This window comes from Carcharodon carcharias, chromosome 1, assembly GCF_017639515.1.
Source record: "Carcharodon carcharias isolate sCarCar2 chromosome 1, sCarCar2.pri, whole genome shotgun sequence".
Classification (NCBI taxonomy): Eukaryota; Metazoa; Chordata; class Chondrichthyes; order Lamniformes; family Lamnidae; genus Carcharodon; species Carcharodon carcharias.
Genome location: NC_054467.1, coordinates 98,641,049 through 98,664,661, shown reverse-complemented (window position 1 = coordinate 98,664,661; position 23,613 = coordinate 98,641,049). Strand labels below are relative to the sequence as shown.

General features: G+C 42.9%; 1 protein-coding gene across 2 annotated transcripts in view; it reads left to right on the top strand.

Moving 5' to 3' along the window:
- Positions 1-23,613, top strand: part of antxr2a (ANTXR cell adhesion molecule 2a) — a 311,452-nt gene that overhangs the window by 28,345 nt on the left and 259,494 nt on the right. For both annotated transcript variants that reach the window (XR_005943132.1, XM_041188750.1), the window contains exons 4-6: positions 3,080-3,161; positions 17,769-17,876; positions 17,964-18,032. Coding sequence is in view for 1 of the 2 variants with exons in the window: in XM_041188750.1 (XP_041044684.1) it covers positions 3,080-3,161; positions 17,769-17,876; positions 17,964-18,032 (259 nt within the window). In the remaining variant the exon portion in view is untranslated. The remainder of the gene's footprint in view (positions 1-3,079; positions 3,162-17,768; positions 17,877-17,963; positions 18,033-23,613) is intronic.

The window sequence follows — 23,613 nt, the reverse complement described above, 5'->3', positions numbered from 1 at the left end:
AATGCTACAAGCAACACCCACCAGAAAATGCTGCAGAACATCTGTTAAGAATCTGGATATCACAAGTAGTTTATGTCTGATGGAATGCTCCATTTCAGTTGTGGGACAGATCTGGTAGAGAATCGTTTCTCCCAGCTACAAGAGAGCATTAGGAAATTACATGGATGAATAACTGTTAGCAGCAAGAGAGTTGGATGCCATCCACAAGGACCTTTGAGAGAAGCAGAGTGGAATTGTCCCAGATTTGCACAAAGTGCGGTAGCGGGCAGGAAAAGAGTCATTTTACCCGCGGCTGAAATGGCCGGCTTTCATGCCATAGCATCCCATTGCCGCCTCATTAATTATGCAGGCATAGGAAACATGCTGTCTCACTGACAGGCAGCCTCCAATTTGCCTGCCATGCCGTCACCTCACCACTTCCTCACGCCGGGCACCATATTTAAACTGCAACCGTGGCCATACTTCTCAATGCTTGCAGCCTAGGGCTGCTCCGGTGAAGACACAGCCCCAAAAGCCAAAAGGAATGCATGCTCCTGATTCAGAGGCGCATCCCTGGGGTGCCTTTTGGATGTTATGGAGGCCCTCCGCAATGACCTCTACCCATGCTCTGATTTGAGGAAACCCCATTAGTCTTACCACTCTAGCTTGGGAGGCGGTGGCAGAGGTAGTCAATGTCAATGCTGCACACAAGGTTGGCCGTCCAGTGCAAGAAAGAGATGAATCATCTCATCTGTGTTGCCAGAGGTAAGTCAACCATCTTATCACTCTAAACTCACACACTCACGAGTCCATCACACATTCATTGGCATCTCACTCACTAACAGCTCAAGGGACATCACCACTCACTCTCACACACATACACTCACTCTCACATCTCATCTGGCCTCATCTCCTCTGCAGATTGCCTTCTCAGCCCTCACCATTTTGAGGCCACTTGCCCCGGTCAACTTGTGCCCCCCACAGACACCCTGGGATATTCCCCTTCCCCAGTACAGCCCTCGCGCTGCAGCCTCTTCCCTTGCCTGAAGCCTTTTCTCCCCCTTCCCCAAACAAACTCTAGCCCTGCGGCCTTTGAAAAGCCACTCCTGCATTAAGGCTGGTCTGGTAGGTGGAGATGAGCCCCTCTAAAAGTGATGTGGCGCTGCCTGTGAAGCCTCACGCTGATGACCACGAGTGCTGCCCAAAGCAAGGCATACAAACAAACCTCGAAGTTCCAAGCAAAGTGCAACTCGCCAGGTGTGCATCGCTTATGTATGGTTGTGAAAGGCACACCAATGTGCCTGGGTGATCCAGCATGGAGGGATGATTCTGGAGGGTAGAGCTTATAATTAGGTGCAAACATATTAAAATGACATTCCTGACATGCGGTGGTGGGAAATGAGCCCCGACATTGATTGGTGAAGCGGACGATTGCAAAATGGTTTCATGTTGGCATGAAACCGATTTTTGGTCTTCTCACCATATTGTACCCCCATTCCCTCCCCCACCCCCCCACCCACCCCCTCCCCCACTCCAACCTGCCATGATACCTGCACCAATGGGGCTGGAAAATTCCAGCTGCAAGAACAGCTTGATGCTGCGGGATTTGTCTCTAATTGGATGACATGAGCATTTACTGGACAAGGCTAGAAATAGATGTGTTAATTTTTGTATAATAAGTCTGTCAATCGGGACTTGTTGATAACATTGGCACCTCTTCTAAAAATGTGAATATTCATACAAACTTGAAAATAATAGTATGGGCATCATATTTTATTTACTTGGCGGGGAGGTGGGGGCAGGGTGTGGACCTCAAGCACTAAATGCTCAGTGTTAAATGATTTCCAACATAAAACATAAGTCGGGTGATGATGCCATATCAATTAATAAGAAGCCTTTTCGTACTGCTGAACTATAATTGGGAAATTGGTTGAGGCTCTGAAGAAGTACAGGTGTTTTTGAACTGAGTTCAGAATGAATCCGGAGCTCGATAGCTTTGAGATTTCATGCGGAAAAATAATATTTAAATACACTGTGAATAGAATTGCTTACTAAACGCAGCAAATTGTTTGGTTGCCAGTTCAACTGAGCTAAACCAGCCTGTATGAGCAATAATGAAAATAAAACTTTTATCATGCTTTTCATTGTATGTGTGTGTTTGTATTATTATATAATTGTGTAAGTATAAACAAAGGCTCCATGAAGTGACCTGGCTTGGCCTATTTCTCCACTAGCAGCATTTGGTGGCGGCAGCAGCATAATTCACTCAATGTGCTTATTAATCAACTACTGAAATTAGCAGAGTAGAACAATTAATTAAATTACTATTTATTTTTATGACTTGTAAAGTGCAAGTGTCTTGAGTGTTATAAAATCAAAAGATTGCATTTGGGAGAGGGGAAAACCCATGTATATATATATATATAGGACTATTTTTTCTGTTCTCTTCTATGAAAGGGCATGAAATATAAAATTATTGTATGATCAGTATAATGGTTTAAAATATTTCTTTTTTAACTTTAAATTTCAGAAGGGAATTATGTGTTCAGCGTTTTATGAATGAAAAGGAAGTCACTGCTAAGAAATGAAACACACACAGGCTCAATATCAAGTAATCGCAGACAATGTACACCAAGTCCAGATGCACTTTAAAGATCTCCCTACTCTGAGCAACGCACCTTAATGCCAACCTCAGTATTACTCTGAGCCAACCATGAATTTTCAATTTCCCACACCTGGCATTCCTGTGACTTCTGAGTGGAATTGTAAATTATTTGCTCATTTGTGTTGAATGCCAGATAAGTTTGCAGTATGAGCTAACACAGGCATTAGTAATTGTTTGAAATTGTGAAAATAAACTAATTTCAAATAGGGTTGTTGTAGCTGATTGAAAGGAAACATTTTCCTCCAACCTATTTAGACAAGATATAAATCTAAGTTCCAGAAATGACCCCCACTGAAGAAGTCCTGCAGTTTTGTCTCAATATATGTATTTGTCCCACTACCTGAGGCTTTGTTATTTATTTTTTCTATAACTGAGGTAAATTGATTCTACTATTTAATAATTGACATTTGGAATGTTTTACTTTCATTATTCTAGGAAACAAATCAACGATGGTCTTGAAGCTCTCAAAAATGTAAATCCGGCAGGTGATACCTATATGCATCTAGGTATAAAAGCGGTAAGTGGTTGTTTTCATTTACTTGGTAGAACTGCAGAATTGTGAAAACATATTCCTTCTTTGCATGTCATGTACACTAAACATCCTATTCAAAAGAAATTGAATGAGATAATAGCATTTAATGAGTAGTATAAATGTCATCATTTTGAAAAGTAGAAGGACAGTCTATATGGTTACTGTATATGGAACATGAAAAATTATACATTTTACTCATCAGTGTGAAGAAGGAAAAAAAATCTAGTTGAGTTCCAAAATGTTTTTAAATTCTGTCATTTATTTTTTATCTTGTAAACATAAAATGACATAGATTATGTCTTTATAAATATAAATAATGTGACCTTTGGTGTGCATTTCCTAGCTATCACATTTCATGGCAGGCTTAAATCTTCTTGTTATACTTTATTACTAGGGTATAAAGAAGCAAAATGAGTCATATAGAATTTACAGATTCTATGGGAGCAAAAAGTTCTTGAGTCAGGATGTATACTGCTTCTTAACTGGCCTTACCGATCATGTATACTTTTTAAAAAAGGACAAGTGAGGCCAGAGTTCAGATCTGCATGATCAGTAATTATTTCCTAAATGTTCTTGCCAAATGGCTGCAGTTAGACCCAGTCCTTAAAGTGATCCCACTTCACTGTTGTGGCAGTAAAATGTAAACTACACAGCATTAATGCTCTGTCTGTAACAGCTTGTATCATCTGATTAATATTGTGTGCAATATCTTTGGAGATCCACTAGCAATACTATAAAGGTGTCAACTCCTGTCCATCAAATAACTTAAAAATTGAAGGGTGTGTATTTGTGTTAATTGTAGCTGGTTGATATTCAAATTTATCATATCACAGTTCAATTTATTCATCTTCTTACTTAATATTGGTAGTTACTAATTGTGATTAGTTGACGTGCAAAGTTGTTAGCAGGAGAAGGGAAACCAATCGGTTTGTTTGAAATACTTCGGAGACGACATTTTTGTGTCTGCCAATATATTTTGTTTTTCTGCACAGGTAAAATAAATATACAGTTTATAATGTGGAACATGTAGAAATGTAAAACAAAGCAGCTTGAAAAATTAATGTAGCTTACTCAGAATTGCCTAACATCAACAATAATTTATATTCATAGAATGCCTTTAATGCAATAAAACGCCCACAAAAGCATTATAAAACAAAATATGACACAAAGCCACAAAAAGAGAATTTGGTCAGATGACCAAAAGCTTGGTCAATGAGGTAGATTTTAAGGAGTGTCTTGAAGGAGGAATGTGAGCTATAGAGTTGGAGAAGTGTAGGGAGGGTATTCCAAACCTTGGGACCTAAGCAACTGAAGACATACAGCAGGATCTTCCGGTCGGTGAGCGGGGGTTGAGCCCGCTAGCCGATGCATAAAATGACGCAGGATGACGTTGGGAGTTCCACCCAGTGTCACCCTGCATCATTTCCATTTTCAAGTCGGCAGGGGTATAGCCAAGTCAGCTGCGCGCCTGCCGACCTGTCAACGGCCTATTGAGGTCATTGAAAAACTAATTCAGGTTGTTAATGGACCTGCCCATCCAACCTTAAGAATGGCGGACAGGCCGGGAGCCCTGGCGGGCTTTGCAAAAAGCATGAAACCTCATCCACGGGCAGGATGAGGTTTCATGAGGGTATTTAAATTTTCATTAAAGGTTTCAATAAAAGTTATGGACATGTCCCAACTCATGTGACAGTGTCACATGAGGGGACATGTCAGGGAATTTTTTTTATCGTTTGTATTACAAATTTTAATTCCAAGCCAATCACCCTGAGGTAGCACTTAGCCTGAGGGAGATCGGTTTGCTCTTTCATGCGCATGCGTGAAAGAGTGCACTTCCAGCTGAGGAAAACAGCCTCCGGCCTGCACAGGGAGCATATAGCGCTTCTGAGTGGACGTCACACTGGGCGAGCCTTAATTGGCCCACCCATGTAAAATGGAGGCACGCCTGCTCCCGCATGTCCCCCCAACGAGGGGAAAATTTTTCCAATAGTCACCAATGGTGGAGCTACTAAAATCAGGGATTGTGGGCGTACCTACAACACAGGGGCTGCAGCTGTTCAAGAAGGCAGCTCATTACCACCTTTTCAAGGGCAATTGGGGATGGGCAATAAACGCTGGCCCAGCCAGCGAAGCCCACATCCCATAAATAAATTTTTTAAATGGCCAGAATTAGAAGAACGCTGATATCTCCGAGAGTTGTGAGGCTGGAGGAGATTACAGAAATGGAAAGGGGCAAGACGTGGAGGGATTTGAAAATGCACCTGTACAGTTTTGCTTTTAAAACTTAATATCTGCCAGGGATTTGCTGCTCAAGTTTGGCTCTGAGGCAACTGTTCATACTCCTGATATTGTAAGCGATGCTTGCTAAAAGCCATTCTTTCCTACCTGGCTGCTGCAGCCCTATGCACCTCTTTTTTTCTTGGCCAATGCTGATACCAGATGGTCTACTCAACCTGCTGATGCATGTTCTTAACTGTCAGGTGTCCGTTGACATATTCATGGACTGAGGTTGATATTCAACACTGCTATGCATCACATATACCTTCAGTAAATGCAGAATTGTAGCTCATGTAATGCTCAAAACTGGTTTCACAGGTCAGGCTGTGGATGGACTGGGATCTGGGGAATGGAAGGGAGCATTAAGGCGATATTTTTGGTGCCAATTGTGAAAGACTAAAGTATTCACTGCTCAATGTATCACATCCATTGACAATCTCTAGCAACCAGAACCCGGGTCTAATTTTCACCTGATCAACCTCATCTTCACATGCTTAGCATTGCTGCAAACCTCATATCCTTACCTCACAGCCTCCATATAATGTGAGCTATTCAGTTATGACTAGCACATTACCTAATCACACTCCAACACACTCATTGACACTCTTCCTGGAGTAGGACTTGAAAATACCATCTTCTTACTCGGCCAATTATCTTACCACTGAGCCGTGACTATGGGGTGTTGGGAGGAAAGAAAAATCATCATCTGGAAAGATCTAATTCAGAAGCTGGTTATGTCAAGACAGGACTGGCTACTAAACCCCAACTGCTTTAGCTTAATCAATTTTTTTCACAGTTAGTTGATGCCACTATTTTCCTCTGAGCTTTTGCTTCATTTTGCCCATATTAGCTCAATTAAAACAAGTAGACCAGGGCCACTCGTACTAAGCAATAGAAAGTGAGCCTGAAAATTTATGGGGTTTCTCCCAGTCTTCCGCCATTATGTTAGCTGAAGATAGGCGCAATTCTAGAGAAATGGCTGAAATGGAGGAAAATGTCCACCTTACATAATTTATAATATATATAAAGATCTCGCTATTCTCCTGGCAAAGGTGCCATGAGAGACCTGGAGAATTTCCACAGAAAGCCCATCTGTTTAGGTTTGCTTCTGATTAATATGATAAATATATTTAGTGAGATTATTAGAAAATATAATTTAGGAGTAGTGCTCTGGGCAGCTCCTCTGTTCATTCCTCCACACCTTGCAGTCCTGCGCTTTCCTCTTCAGTTGCTCATTGGAGTCTGTCATTTTCAACTTCAATGAGCAACATAACTAGGGAAAAGAATACATAAGGTAGTTTCCCATCATCTTTTTCACGTGTGATTTAAGGAAACACAAGTCCTCTTCCAACAAATCTCCAGTCTGCAGCCCATTGGAGATTTTAACTCTTCCTCTATCACCACAAGAAATTTGTTGGTTCCACTGTTGGCCATGGCTCATAACACTCAGCATTGGACCCATAGATGGGCTGGGACGACTCCCAAAAAGGGAGGACGACCACCTCTTGAGGTCTGAAATGACCTTGCTACCCTAACTTAGTACATTGTTTAATTTCTGGGCTGTGTGCTTTTAATGTTGAAGATCCACTAAAGTTTAATGCTTGTTCCTTTCAATGTATTTCCAAAATTGACCTTTATAAGTCTTAACGGTTTACATTTGCTGGAGTTGGGCACCTCATGCAATGCCCTGTTGGATTTTTCCCCACCCTTTAAATTGGAAGATGTTTCTGTTGGAAATTGCTGGAAGTGTGAGAGCACCAAGACCTGGAAAATCAACTGCCTATCTCCTTAAACGATAAGATTTAAGGATTGATGAAGCAGTGGAGTGATGAAAGATATGGAAATGGAATGAATTTGTGAGAAATCAGATATAGAAAGACATGAATGAAGAAAAATATTGAAGAAATAATGAAGAAAGCCCATCTGCAGAAATGAGACTCCAGTAATTAAAAAGGTTCCGCTCCTGTTCAGGAGATTGGTGGTGAGTTGCTGTTTTTGTAAGGCTAAAGGCAGAGTTGCACAAATCATCCAGCAATTTGTGGTGATTGGCAACTCTCAGTATCTCTTCCTTTCCACAAATTGGTAGCTGTTCCAGTACAGATACAACACTGGCATATACGCAACAATGTGGAAAATTGCCCCGGTATGTCCACTGAAAAAGCAGGACAAATCCAATCCAGCCAATTACCGCCCCATTAGTCTATTCTCAATCATCAGCAAAGTGATGGAACATGTTGCTGATAGTGCTATCAAGCAGCACTTAGTCACCAATAGACCATAAGACATAGGAGCAGAAATTAGGCCATTTGGCCCATAAAGTCTACTCCACCATTCAATCATGGCTGATAAGTTTCTCAGCCCCATTCTCCTGCCTTCTCCCCGTAATCTTTGATCCCCATACCAATCAAGAACCTATCTATCTCGGTCTTAAATACAGTCAATGACCTGGCCTCCACAGCCTTCTGTGCCAATGAATTCCATAGATTCACCACTCTCTGACTAAAGAAGTTTCTCCTCATCTCTATTCCAAAAGGTCTTCCCTTTACTCTGAGGCTGTGCCCTTGGGTCCTACTCTCTCCTACTCGTGGAAACATCTTCCCCACGTCCTCTCTATCCAGGCCTTTCAGTATTCTGTAAGTTTCAATCAGATCCCCCCTCATCCTTCTAAACTCCATTGAGTAGAGACCCAGAGTCCTCAAACATTCCTTATATGTTAAGCCTTTCATTCCTGGGATCATTCTCGTGAACCTCCACTGGACCCCCTCCAGGGCCAGAACATCCTTCCTGAGATATGGGGCGCAAAATTGCTCACAATATTCTAAATGTGGTCTGACCAGAGCCTTATAAAGCCTCAGCAGCACATCCCTGATTTTATATTCTAGTCCTCTCAAAATAAATGCCAACATTGCATTTGCCTTCCTAACCACCGACGCAACATTCAAGTTAACCTTAAGAGAATCCTGGACTAGGACTCCCAAGTCCCTTTGCACTCCAGATTTCTGAATTCTCTCCCCATTTAGAAAACAGTCTATGCCTCTATTCTTCTTACCAAAGTGCATGACCTCACACTTCCCCACATTTTATTCCATCTGCCACTTCTTTGCCCATTCTCCTAGCCTGTCTAAATCCTTTTGCAGCCTCCCTGCCTCCTCAATAGTACCTGCCTCTCCATCTATCTTTGTATCATCTGCAAACTTAGCCAGGATGCTCTCAGTTCCTTCATCTAGATCATTAATGTATAAAGTGAAAAGTTGTGGTCCGAACACTGACTCTTGCAGAACTCCACTAGTCACTGGCCACCATCCTGAGAAGGACCCCCTTATCCCCACTCTCTGCCTCTTGCCAGACAGCCAATCTTCTATCCATTCTCGTACCTTGCCTCTAACATCATGGGCTCTTATCTTACTGAGCAGCCTCCTGTGCAGCACCTTGTCAAAGGCCTTCTGGAAGTCCAAGTAGATAACATCCATTGGCTCTCCTTTGTCTAACCTACTCGTTACCTCCTCAAAGAATTCTAACAGATTTATCAAGCCTGACCTCCCCTTGATGAAACCATGCTGACTTTGCCCTATTTTACCTCGCACTTCCAAGTATTCTGAAATCTCATCCTCAGTAATGGACTCTAAAATCTTACCAACAACCGAGGTCAGGCTAATCAGCCTGTAATTTCCCGTCTTTTGCCTCACTCCCTTCTTAAACAGGGGGGTTACATTAGCGATTTTCCAGTCCTCTGGGACCCTCCCTGACTCCAGTGATTCTTGAAAGATCACCACTAACGTCTCCACTATCTCTTCAGCTATCTCCTTCAGAACTCTGGGGTGTAATCCATCTGGTCCAGGTGATTTATCCACCTTCAGACCTTTCAGTTTTCCTAGCACCTTCTCCTTGGTAATGGCCACCTCTGCCCCCCGACTCTCTTGAACTTTGGGGATGTTACTCGTGTCTTCCATTGTGAAGACTGACGCAAAGTACCTATTCAGTTTCTCTGCCATTTCTTTGTTCCTCACTACTACTTCTCCAGCGTCATTTTCCAGTGGCCCAATGTCCACCTTTGCCTCTCTCTTACCATTTATATATCTAAAAAAACTCTTGCAATCTTCTTTTATATTACTGGCTAATTTACCCTCATATTTAATCTTCTCCCTCCTGATTTCTTTTTTAGTTGTCCTCTATTGGTCTTTGTAGGTTTCCCAATCCCCTGGTTTCCCACTGCTCTTTGCTGCATTGTATTCTTTCTCTTTAGCTTTTATGCTGTCCCTAACTTCCCTTGTCAGCCATGGGTGCCTCGCCCTCCCTTTAGTATGCTTCTTCTTCCCAGGGATGAATTTTTGCTGTGTCTCCCATATTACTCCCAGAAACTCCTGCCATTGCTGTTCCACTGTCTTTCCTGCTAGGTTCATCTCCCAGTCAATTATGGCCAGCTCCTCCCTCATGCCTCTGTAGTGACCTTTATTCAACTGTAATACCATTATATCTGATTCCAGCTTTTTCTTCTCAAATTGCAGGGTAAATTCTATCATATTATGGTCACTTCCTCCTAAGGGTTCCTTCACCTTAAGCTCCCTTATCAAATCTGCCTCATTACACATCACTAAATCTAGAATTGCCTGTTCGCTAGTGGGCTCCACCACAAGCTGCACCAAAAAGCTATCTCGTAGACATTCTACAAATTCCTTTTCTTGCAATCCACTACCAACCTGATTTTCCCAGTCTACCTGCATATTGAAATCCCCCATGATCACTGTAACCTTGCCTTTCTTTCAGGCCTTTTCTATCTCCTGGTGTATCTTGTGCCCCACATCCTGACTACTGTTCGCAGGCTTGTACATAACTCCCATTATAGTTTTTTACCCTTTGCGGTTCCTCAACTCTACCCACATGATTCTACATCATCTGACCCTATGTCATTTCTTGCTATCGATTTAATTTAATTTCTTTCTAACAAAGCAACCTCACCCCTCTGCCAACCTGCTTATCTTTTCTATAGGATGTATATCCTTGGATATTTAGCTCCCAGTCCTGATCCCCTTGCAGCCATGTCTCCGTGATGCCCACCACATCACACCTGCCAATTTCAATCTGTGCCACAAGCTCATTTACCTTATTTCGTATACTGTGTGCATTCGGATACAACACCTTCAATCCTGTATTTCCCATCCCCTTTCTCATTGTCGTCCCTTTATCTGATGTGCTTGAAGTTAGATTCCTAGCCCTTTCCAAACACTCTGTCCTATTCTGTGTTCTGGAGACTTTAATAGCTTCTCCTGGGCTCTCCTTTCTTTTCAGTTTTTTCATAATTTTCCACGAAGTTGAATCCACCCCCCACACGCAAACCTGCTGCTTTGTTTCCCATTAGTCATACTTCTCGGAGTTTTACCCTTCCCTCCCCCCCTCTCTAGTTTAAAGTCCTGTTGACCACCATTTTTAACCTTTTCACCAGAACAATGGTCCCAGATCTGCTCAGGTGGAGACCGTCCCAACGGTACAGATCCGTCCTGTTCCAATACTGATGCCAGTGCCCCACGAGATGGAACCCCTCTTTCCCGCACCAATCCTTTAGCCACGTGCTTACTTCATAGCTTGCTCTTCAGTGTTCATTTTGGGTTTGCAAGAGTCACTAAGCTCCAAACCTCAATGCAGTCATGGTCCAAACTTGAACAAAAGAGCTGAATTCCAGAGGTGAGGTGATTGTGACTGCTCTTGACATCAGGGCGGCATTTGACTGAGTGTGACATCAAGGAACCCTAGCAAAGCTGGAGTAAATGCGAATCAGGGGGAAAATTCTCCATTGGTTGTTGTCATACCTAGCTGAAAGGAAGATGGTTGCTGTTGCAGGCCAATCCTCTTATCTCGGTACATCACTGCATACGTTCCTGCTGGTAGGCCCAACCATAATCAGCTGCTCATCAATGACCTTCCCTCCATCATATGGTCAGCAGTAGAAATATTCGCTTATGACTGTTCAGTTTCACTTGCAACTCCTCAGATTTGAAGCATCCCCATATGCAGCAAGTCCTGGGCAATATTCAGGCTTGGGCTGATTAGTGGCAAGTAACATTCATGGCACACAAGTACCAGTCAATGGCCACCTCCAACAAGATAGAATCTAACCACCTCTCCTTGACATTCAATGAAATTATTATTACTGAATTCCCCATCATCAGCATTTTGGGGGTTCCTTTGACCAGAAATCTATGGCAATGGACCAGCCATATAAATACTATGGCCCCAGCTATGCCTGTCTCTTTATGGGGTATGTGGAACATTCCTTGTTGCAGTCCTACTCCGGCCCCCTTCCACAACTCTTTCTCCGGTACATCGATGATTATTTCGGTGCCGCTTCATGCTCTCGTCAGGACTTGGAAAAATTTATTAATTTTGCTTCCAATCTCCACCCCTCCATCATTTTCACGTGGTCCATCTCTGACACTTCCCTTCCCTTCCTTGACCTCTCTGTCTCAATCTCTGGTGATAGACTGTCCACCAATATCCATTACAAACCCACCGACTCCCACAGCTATCTCGACTACAGCTCCTCACACCCCACTTCCTGTAAGGACTCCATCCCATTCTCTCAGTTCCTTCGCCTCCGTCGCATCTGTTCCGATGATGCTACATTCAAAAACAGTTCCTCTGACATGTCCTCCTTCTTCCTTAACCGAGGTTTTCCACCCACGGTCATTGACAGGGCCCTCAACCGTGTCCGGCCCGTCTCCCGCGCATCCGCCCTCACTCCTTCTCCTCCCTCCCAGAAACATGATAGGGTCCCCCTTGTCCTCACTTATCACCCCACCAGCCTCCGCATTCAAAGGATCATCCTCCGCCATTTCCGCCAACTCCAGCATGATGCCACCACCAAACACATCTTCCCTTCACCCCCCTTATCGGCATTGCGTAGGGATCGCTCCCTCCGGGACACCCTGGTCCACTCCTCCATCACCCCCTACTCCTCAACCCCCTCCTATGGCACAACCCCATGCCCACGCAAAAGATGCAACACCTGCCCCTTCACTTCCTCTCTCCTCACCGTCCAAGGACCCAAACACTCCTTTCAAGTGAAGCAGCATTTCACTTGCATTTCCCCCAACTTAGTCTACTGCATTCGTTGCTCCCAATGTGGTCTCCTCTACATTGGAGAGACCAAACGTAAGCTGGGCGACCGCTTTGCAGAACACCTGCGGTCTGTCCGCAAGAATGACCCAAACCTCCCTGTCGCTTGCCATTTTAACACTCCACCCTGCTCTCTTGCCCACATGTCTGTCCTTGGCTTGCTGCATTGTTCCAGTGAAGCCCAACGCAAACTGGAGGAACAACACCTCATCTTCCGACTAGGGACTTTACAGCCTTCCAGACTGAATATTGAATTCAACAACTTTAGGTCGTGAGCTCCCTCCCCCATCCCCACCCCCTTTCTGTTTCCCCCTTCTCTTTTTTTTTCCCCAATAAATTATAAAGATTTTCCTTTTCCATTATTAAAAAAAAAACCACTAGAGCTATACCTTGAGTGCCCTACCATCCATTCTTAATTAGCACATTCGTTTAGATAATATCACCAACTTTAACTTTAACACCTATGTGTTCTATTGTACTATTGTCGTTGACATCTTTTGATGATCTGCTTCTATCACTGCTTGTTTGTCCCTACAACCACACCAACCCCCTCCACCTCTCTGTCTCTCTATCTCTCCGCCCCCCACACACACACCTTAAACCAGCTTATATTTCAGCTCTTTCCTGGACTCGAACTCAAGTTCTGTCGAAGGGTCATGAGGACTCGAAACGTCAACTCTTTTCTTCTCCGCCGATGCTGCCAGACCTGCTGAGTTTTTCCAGGTAATTCTGTTTTTGTTTTGGATTTCCAGCATCCGCAGTTTTTTTGTTTTTTACATATAAATACTGTGGCTGCAAGAGCAGATCAGAGGCTAGGAATTCTGCAATGAGAAACTCACCTCCTGATTCCCCAAACCTTGTCCACCATTTATAAGCCAGGACTCTAAAGGAATAATTTCCACTTTCCTAGATAAGTGCAGCCCCAACAACATCGAGAAACTCCACAGTATTGAGCACAAAGTAGCTTGCTTGATCAGCACCCCATATACTACCTTAAACGTTCAATCTCTTTACCACCAGTATACAGTGACAGCAGTGTGTACCACTTACAAGATGTACTTATAGCAACACACTAAGGCTGTTTTGGCAGCACTTTCCAAAGCTTTGACTTCTGCCAGTTAGAATAACAAGGCCAGCAGACACATGGGAACACCACCACCTGCAGGCTCACCTCCAAGTCAAGCATCTTCCTAAATTGGAACAAAATTTTCATAGATGAACCTTCAAGGGCTGCAGTGATTCAAGAGGTGGCTCGCCACCATCTACTCAAGAGCAGTTAGGAATTGGGAATAAATGCTGGCTTTGCCAGTGATGCCCACATCCCACGAACAAATAAATAACCCATCAATTTGTTTTCTTTTATTCATTCATAGGGTGTGGTCATCACTAGCAAAGCCAGCATTTATTGCCAATCCTTAATTGCCCCTGAGAAGGTGGTGATGAGCTGCCTTCTTGAACTGCTGCAGTCCATGTGGTGTAGGTACACTCACAGTGCTGTTAGGAAGGGAATTCCAGGATTTTGACCCAGCGACAGTGAAGGTATGGCGATATATTTCTAAGTCAGGATGGTGAGTGGCATGGAAGGGGAACTTCCAGGTGGTGGAGTTCCCATGTACCTGCTGCCCTTGTCCTTCCAGATGGTAGTGGTTGTGGGTTTGGAATGTACTGTCTAAGGAGGTTTGGTGAGTTCCTGCAGTGCATCTTGTAGATGGTACACACTGCTGCTGTGCGTCAGTGGTGGAGGGAGTGAATGTTTGTGGAAGGGGTGTCAATCAAGCAGGCTGCTTTGTCCTGGATGGTGTCGAGCTTCTTGAACCTTGTTGGAGCTGCACACATCCAGAGAAGTGGAGAGTATTCCATCACACTCCTGACATGTGTCTTATAGTTGGTGGAGTCAGGAGGGGAGTTACTCGCTGCAATAGCACACTAATAATAGCATATATCATGAACACACCATTACTTTGCAGACAAATCCTAGCCAAATATTTTGACCTTTTTTTTAATACTTTTTAATGACTGAGGGCTCTTTAATTCTATTTGTGACAATTTTTGTTATCAATTGCACCGTAGCTGGCGGCTGGAAGAAAACCTACTATCCGGGTTTCCCTTACTAGTCAGCGACCTCAATGACAGCAACTTGCTGGAAATACATGTGTGATTACATTGAATGAAGACAAGATCTTATTTGCCTGTAATACTCCTATGGTTTGCATAGTCTGGTGATATCCACCATTGAGACTCACATGTGAGTAATAGGGCCGAATTTTCACTCCCAAATCGGGAGCGCAGAGTGGGGAAAATTCTCCACTCTGCAAACCTGACTCGGGAGAGTGCTCCCGATCTTTGGATTTTCTTTCTGTTGTGGCAGGTGCTAACTGGAGTCGGGCCAGCCACCCTGGTAACTGCGGAGGCCGCTACAGGGTTGCCAGGTGCTGAGGCTGACTGGTTAAAAGGCCTGCATCGGTACTCTGGGACATCACCCCTATTATAATAAGAAAAATAAAACAAAAGATAGTCCTCTAGCCCACACATCCCATCACCCCGAAACACCCTCCATGCCCTATCCATGCCAACCCATACTATCTTAAGCCCCCAACCAACCCCATGATGCCTCCCACCCTCCATGCCAACTTATGCCCTTCTACCCACTCCCATGGCCCCTCATACCGTCCATGACAATCATTGCTCCTCTGCCTGCCCATAGCCCTTTATAACCTCTCTGCCAACTTAGTGCCAACTCATGCGAACCCATGACCTCTACTCATCCCTATGTCCTTTCATAGCCCTTATGCTAACTTAGTGCTAACTTATGTCAACCCATGAGCCTCTCTCCCACCACCCTTTTCCCTTACACACTGCATGCCAACTCACCCAGAATCCACCATGAGCAGACCTCAGGCCAGGGTGAGGTGAAATAAAATGAAGTTCCAAAGTGTCTTTTGCACACCACTATTTTTTAAATTCATAAAAACTCATTTAATACATTTAACTTCCTTCAAGCACTTAATCCTCTATGAAAACAATCATTTGTATTCATAGTCATTGAAGATATTCTAACCACTGAGAGCTGCCAATCAAACTGTAAACTTACATCGCCCCCTACCCCCACTGTGATAATGACAGGTTGTGGAATCAGTCATGCAGCACTAATCCTATAATGAAAACCTCAGGATTATGTCAACAGACAGCTCGTGAAATTGCAAGCAGCCACAGCAGGCTGTTCTTTTTTTCAATCATTTTAAAGGGCTTGCGGATTTAAATGGCTAGACAGCTTGCCAGTTCCACTGAGGTTAACCACTTTTTATGAACATTCATGTCTACTCAAAACAATCCCAAAGGAGCAGCTGACCTCTCCCAAAGGGGTACTGGATCGTTCCAAAAGCAAACCCTACTTCTCGAAATAGCTTTGGTAGCTTTAGATATTTTTCTCAAGAGTTTAAAGCCCACGAGACATGTTTTGGGCATTCCAGCAACGTAAATTGTATGTTTTTGCAGGTAGCTGCCTTTTTGCATGTGCAGTTGCCTCTGTGAACCACAAATGTGCAAAGTACAACCTGCCCACATTCTCCCACCCCCCACCTCCAGCAAAAATGGTGGGTGCCAGGTTCGGGGATGGGATTTTCAGAATCAGGGCTCCGGTGCCATTTTGGCTAAGGCATGCAACCCTTCAGGCTTTGTGAAAATTTGGGCCATAGTTACTAATGGGAGTGTCATTGTGGTATATGGAGCCTCAAGAATCAAATCCCAGCAAATAGTGCTTTCAGTAGAGTAGGGGTGAAGAGAAAATTTGCCCATGGAGAAATTGTGGGAAAATGAACAGTGCTGAAAGTTGAGGTGTGTAAATTCAGTATTTTATGATATGCATACATAATTATCATGTATTTGAGCATGTTCCTATTTTACTTGTTTCAGTTCCCTTAAAATCTGGTGCATAGTTTATTTTTTAATATACAAATAGAGAACTTGAGGAATATGACTTTGCATTAAGGTAAGAACAGTTCACTGCTGACTTGCCTGTGTTCAAAGTTATAGCTTTTACACGATGCCATGCATTTGTAGAATGTGGGTTCAAGTTTTCTCATGTCCATAAACTTTATGTCATTTTAGAGTGGTGCAGTATGGAGGCTAAATACTTTTAAATGTAATACACATTGGAGGGTGAATTATGTTAGGCCCATTCTCCTAACAGCTGATTTCAAGGTGGTGTTGGTGGAGTTTTGAGAGTAGAATACCGGCTCATTGTTTGGATGAGAATGGTTCATAATACTCAGAGATCCAAGAAAGGCAAAGTGGAGAAATTACAGTTTTGTAAAAATAAAGGTTGTCTCTCATCGTCCAAAACAATTTTTCAATTTGTTTTTCTAATTCTTTGGTCAAGTTTATGTATCCACATGTGATAAATACCCTGTGTTATGACACAGCAATTGGTAAAGCTGAGTTATTTAAAAATCCCAGAGGGAAACTTTAAACAACTGTCATAACCTATATTTTTACTTTTGTATTTTTGAGATGCAGCTCTAAATTAAGGAATCCGACCTCCAGTTCTCCAGAAGTTTTACATTAAACTAAATGAAACATTTTATTAATTTACACAAGTTTAATATATACACATGTCTACAAATTACCATTGTCATAACTTTTAACAGATTCCCAAACTAATCTCCATTAAGGCAACAGCACCCATTGACTTAACCAGACATGAAGCAAAGCATTTTCATCTTACAATTTCAAAATGAGGTCCCTCTCACTTTGGTTCCTGTGGACACAGTTGTAGGCTTACTGCTACTTTGATCTTACATTGCCTCTGCCCTGCACACATGGGATCTGCTGTCTGTTATACCCACACAGTTTATTGAATGTAAATTATCATTGTATCACCAGCCTCTTTGAACTCCACCTCGTCTAACAATAAAACCCCTTTCATAGAACTAATTTTATTAGTAATATAAACATATTGCTTGGTCTCTGCTAGCTAGGTGCCAGATTTTGCCTTGAACGCTGTATTCAAAAAATGCAAATTCTCTGTTTACATCTCAAAAACTAGTACACATCAAAGCACCCAGACTAGCTGGCTTTAATCCAATTAAGACACACCCAGAGACTAAATCTCTGTTTTAAAGGAAAATAATATTTTATACATTAATATCTTCATGACACCCAGTAATTTATTTAAGCATTAATGGATGTTTACGTGCTATTTTTTAGGCTTCTGAACAAATAAAGGAGCAAAATGGTGTGAAGACTGCAAGTGCCATTATTGTTCTGACCGATGGTGAATTAGTGGAAATGGTGTTGCCCTATACAATTAGAGAGGTAAGTGTAAAATTTCAAGACTGCTATTGAATTATAGACCATGTTTTTTCTTTGGCTGAAGCTAATTTATTTTGAATTTCATTATAGGCTGATGAGGCAAGAAAACTAGGGGCAATTATTTATTGTGTTGGAGTCAAAGACTTCAAGGAAAAGCAGGTAGGACTTTCTAACGTAACTCTAATGGTTGATAATCAAGCTGCATCTGGTGAGTGATCCAACAGGCTTTATGTTGAGTCAGGGCCCAGAAACCATATCAAAGACATCATAAGAATGGAGTTGTTTAATTCACTCACCTTACTGTCGCAGGAGATTCATTAGGCCTCATTACAAAGTACGGATCAGAAACTTACTGTATTTTACTTCAGGAACCAGACTATAGTAGCTTTTCGCCATCAATTTTTTAGATCTGGGGATTGCAGGCAAGGCTAGCATTTATTGCTGATCCCTAGATGTCCTTCAGAAGCTGGTGGTGGAGCTCCTTTGTACATTGCTGCGGTCGATATTGTGAAGGCACTCCTACACAGCTATTAGGGAAGGAGTTCCGGGACTTTAATCTAGTGACAATGAAGAAGCATCACTATATATCCATGTCAGGGTTATTTGTGACATGGAGGTGATGGTGCCTCCATGTTCTTGCTGCTCCAGCTGGTGGAGATTGCAGGTTTAGGAGGTGCTGCAGAAGAAGCCTTGGCCCACAGATACTTACCTAGGATCTGGAATGCACTGCTTGATTGGGTGATGAATACAGAATCACAGAATCATACAGTGCAGAAGAGGCCCTTCAGCCCATCGAGTCTGCATCGACATGTGAGAAACACCTGATCTACCTACCTAATCCTATTTACCAGCACATGGCCCACAGCCCTAAATGTTATGATGTGCCAAGTGCTCATCCAGGTACTTTTTAAAGGATGTGAGGCAACCCGCCCCCACCACCCTCCCAGGCAGTGCATTCCAGACCGTCACCACCCTCTGGGTAAAAAGGTTTTTCCTCACATCCCCCCTAAACCTCCTGCCCCTCACCTTGAACTTATCTTCCCTTGTGACTGACCTTTCAACTAAGGGGAACAGCTGCTTCCTATCCACACTGTCCATGCCCCTCATAATCAGGCCGCCCCTCAGTCTTCTCTACTCCAACGAAAACAGCCCAAGTCTATCCAACCTCTCTTCATAACTTAAATGTTTCATCTCAGGCAACATCCTGGTGAATCTCCTCTGCACCCTCTCCAGTGCAATCACATCCTTCCTATAATGTGGCGACCAGAACTGCACACAGTACTCCGTCTGTGGCCTCACTAAGGTTCTATACAACTCCAATATGACTCCCTACTTTTGTAATCTATGCCGCGATTGATAAAGACAAGTGTCCCATATGCCTTTTTCACCACCCTGCTAACATGCCCCCCGCTGACTATCTGGGGATCTATAATAAACACCTAACAATGTAGCTGCCCCTTTTTTATTCCTAAACTCTACCCACAATGCTTCATTTGATGCCCCCTCCAAAATGCTATCTCTACTTACTGCAGAACTGACTCCTTAACTAATATTGTAATGCCTCCTCCTCTTTTAACCCCTCCCCTGTCTCACCTGAAGATTCTATATCCTGGAATGTTGAGCTGCCAATCCTGCCCCTCCCTCAACCATGTCTCAATGATGGCTACTATATCACAATTCCATGTGTCAATCCTCACCTTTAACTCATCCGTTTTACCTGTAATACTCCTGGCATTAAAGTAGAGGCCATCTGGTCTTGCCTTGCTCCCTTGAAACGTAATGCAGCTGTTCTCCCTCTGACTTGATTGTTTTACTGCATTATGATGTGTCCCTATTCTGCTAACATCCTGTGTTCCCTTCCCCTGCCGAATTAGTTTAAACTCCTCCCAGCAGCACTAACAAACCCGTCCGCAAGGATGGTAGTCCCAATCTGCTTCAGATGTAGACCGCCCTGCTTGTACACATGCCACCTTCCCCAGAAATGGTCCCAGTGTTCCAGGAATCTAAAATCCTCCCTCCCGCATCAACTCTTAAGCCATGTATTCATCTGTGCTATTCTCCTATTTCTGAGCTTGCTAGCACATGGTGCTGGGAGTAATCCAGAGTTTCCAACCCGAGAGGTCTTGCTTTTTAGTCTACTGTCTAACTCCCTGAATTCTTGATGCAAGAACTCATCCCTCTTTCTACTTATGTCATTGGTACCAACATGTACCATGACCTCTGCCTTATCACCCTCCCCGTTCAGGATGCCCTGCTGCAGCTCAGTGACATCCCGGACCCTGGTACCAGGGAGGCAGCATACCATCCTGGAGTCATATTGACAGCCACAGTAGTGCCTATCTGTTCCCCTGATTATCAAATCCCCTATTACAATTGCTCTTCCTCTCTTCCTCCCCTCCTGTACAGTCAGGCTGCTTGTGGTGTCAGAAGCTTGGCTCTGTCTGCACTCCCTGGAGGAACCAGTGCCCTCATCAGCCTCCAAAATGGAATACCGATTTGTGAGCAGGATCCCAAGGGACTCCCGAGCTAACTGCCTGTTTCTCCTGGACGGCCTGGTGGTCACCCATTTCCTTCCTTCCTCAAGTCCCTTCAGCTATGGTGTGACCACCTCTCTAAAAGATTCAATAATCTGTAAAAGGGGATTGAATAAATACTTGAAGGAGGAAAGATTTCAGAGAAAGTAGGACTAACTGGATTACTCTTACAAAGAGCCGAAAGGCCTCCTCCTTCTATTTATCATTCTATGATTTTATCCCTTACATTGTTCAGCTGTCCATCTGTCTCTCAGTACCTTTATATTAAATTGGATTACATACTGTTATTGGGTTCATTCTTAGTTTGTTAAAAACTCTTGTCTAAAAATCTATTTTGTTTTTCATACTTTTATTTTATATTATAGATAAAAACTATTTAAACATGGCCCAGACCTTCCTGTCACTTGCCATTTCAACACACCATTTCAACACACCATCCTGCTCTCATGCCCACATGTCCATCCTTGGCCTGTTGCAATGTTCCAGTGAAGATGAGTGCAAACTGGAGGAACAGTACCTCATCTTCCGATTAGTCACATGACAGCCCCCTGGACTTAACATTGAGTTCAGTAACTTCAGACCATGAACTCGCTCCTCCATCCTCATCCACTTTTTTTAATCCACTTTTTTTTTTTTTCCACTTATTTTTATTTATATTTTTATTCATTTATCAGTGGTTTTATCCCCTTTTTTATCCCCCCCTTCTATCCCATTTTCCATCCTTTTTACCCCACCCCCTACAGGGCCCCCTGTTACTTGTTCCATGTTGTTCTTTCACACAATGCTACCCTTGTTCTGCTATTATCACATTCTGCTTTCTTACCTTTATGCCACTATCAGCACCTTTTTTAGCACTAGCCACTACCATTAATGTTCCCTTTGTCCTTTAGTTCATGACATCTTTTTCAATCCCTCCTTTGTCCCCACCTATTGATGGCCTTCTATCCAGCTCCACCTGCCCCACCTCCCTTAGACAGTATAAATTTCATCACATTTTCACTTCTCTTCAGCTCTGAAGAAGGGACATATGCACTCAAAACGTTATCTCTGTTTCTCTCTCCACTGATGCTGCTAGACCTGCTGAGTATTTCCAACATTTTCCGTTTTTGTTTCAGATTTCCAGCATCTGCAGTATTTTGCTTTTATAAACTATTTCTATTTCTGCATTTACTTCTGCTTAACTAATTCTTAGGGTCGGATCTTCGCAGATTCAGAAAGACTCCGCAGACCCTTTAAAAAAGGCAGATGGGACCTAGATGCAGAAGTCTCACCCCTATTTCGGACAGGTCCAATTTTTACCGGTAGGGGAAAGGCGGTGGGAGGATTGTGTGTGATTCACATAGGAGGGAAATCCAAACTCAACAGGACCATTTAACCTAAGTGCAGAGATCAACCACATTTTACGTGTTGCAGGAACATTAACCTGCAGTGTGGGAGTCACAAATTGATGGAGTAAATACAAATGCATTTGAAGGGTGGATAAGGGCTCTATAACTGTCATAATCTGATATGTTTTTAAATTCCCTGCTCTTCAAACTTTTTTTTTAAAAAGGCTGCAGCTGTCATTGAGAGTTTAAAAAACACCCTCTGCAGAATTTATTTGATTGACAGGCCACCTTCTGCAGGTTTGAAAAAGAAACAGTGGAACCTGGCTGTGCAGCTTAGATAGAGTTTTTTGTTGACATTTTCCTAAGGACTATTATTATGTTATTTTCAATGCTTGTCTGAGTTTAAAAAGCGACAGTTATCATAACAGTGAGTTCTGAGTTCACAGTTTAATTGGCAGGTAAAAGAGGCTATTAAAGGATTAGCTGTCTTTGATGTGGGGTCTGGATGGAAATTTGTTTTGAGAAGAAAGTTACCACTTGAGATTTAGCAGCTTTGAATGTTTTTTTTTAAATGGGAGTTTAATTCACTATCTCACTATGAGTGAGAGCTGTATTAAGTTGTTAGAAGTTAATTAGTTAAGAAGCTTTCATCTCCACAAGGCCCCTGAGGTCTGCCCATGGAAGTTACAATTTGCGGGACCTTGGGTGGGTGGGGTACCTAAGTTCGCGTTGACTTGGCATGGAGGGTATGAGGGGACATGGGTATGTGAGGAGTGAGGACTAGAGGGCCTAACAGCTTCTGATAAGAATGGGACAAAGCCCCAGAGAGCAGAGGCTGGCCTTCTAACCAGCCCGCCACTGCACGTCCCACCACTGTGCCCTCCTACGCTTTGTTTCTAGGGTTGTCGGGCCTGACTCCACCCACACTTGTCCCCACAACGAGCGAAAATTACACGATTCTGGATACTTTTTACTGAGGTGGGTCCAGCCAGTCAGGAAATTTCCAAGTTGTGAAATTTGGGGTTTGCCTCATTGCCCTGCCCCGCAGTAAAAATCACAGCCTAAGCCATGTTTTGGCAATGTTTGAATAATTGAGGATGCTACCTAGAGAAGAAGAAGAACGTGGTGTAAACAGAATATATAATGAGGACCTATGGGACATCTTTATCTCTCGCTTGCACTGCTAGATATGATTCACTCATAACATTGCCAGTCACGAGTTATCAGGTTATCTCCCTAGCACAATTTAAAAGGGCGATTTTTTATGTCCCCACATTGTGCTCATCATGGCTTGGAAAAGGATTCAATCAATAGAAGTCTGTGAAAGGACATGAAACCTATCGAGAAATCAACAATTTTGGCAATGATTTTGGCTTTACCAAATAATGTTATGAATTTTAAGTGCACAGTTGAAATTCTTTGGAAGTGGAGAAAATTAATTGGAAGAATATATCCTTGTACAGTGAATGGAATGGTGGAAAAACTAGGACAAAATAAGGACATAATTAAGTTTAAAACGGAAGTGTTGGTTCTGTGCTAAATTTAGCTTCCATATGCATTTTAATGGTCAACTAAAGTATAGGTCTGATTCAGGAAATGAAGGAAGAGGGTGCCAGCTGGCAAAGTTAGAATTGGTTGGTAAATTATACTGACATTTGGCTTACATCCTAGTAAATGTGTGGTCTGGATCTGTACCGAATTTATGTGAGAATATGTCTTTGAAGATTTTTTTGCTGGATGCATTTCCCACTGTGCCTCATTCTCTTCAAAAGAGCATAATTGTACCTTTTCTCAGTGGAAATGTTCTAGATTCCAATTATGATGAGATTAATCATTAGATCACTAATTGGGTTTCTTGCATAGATCCCATTTACCAAG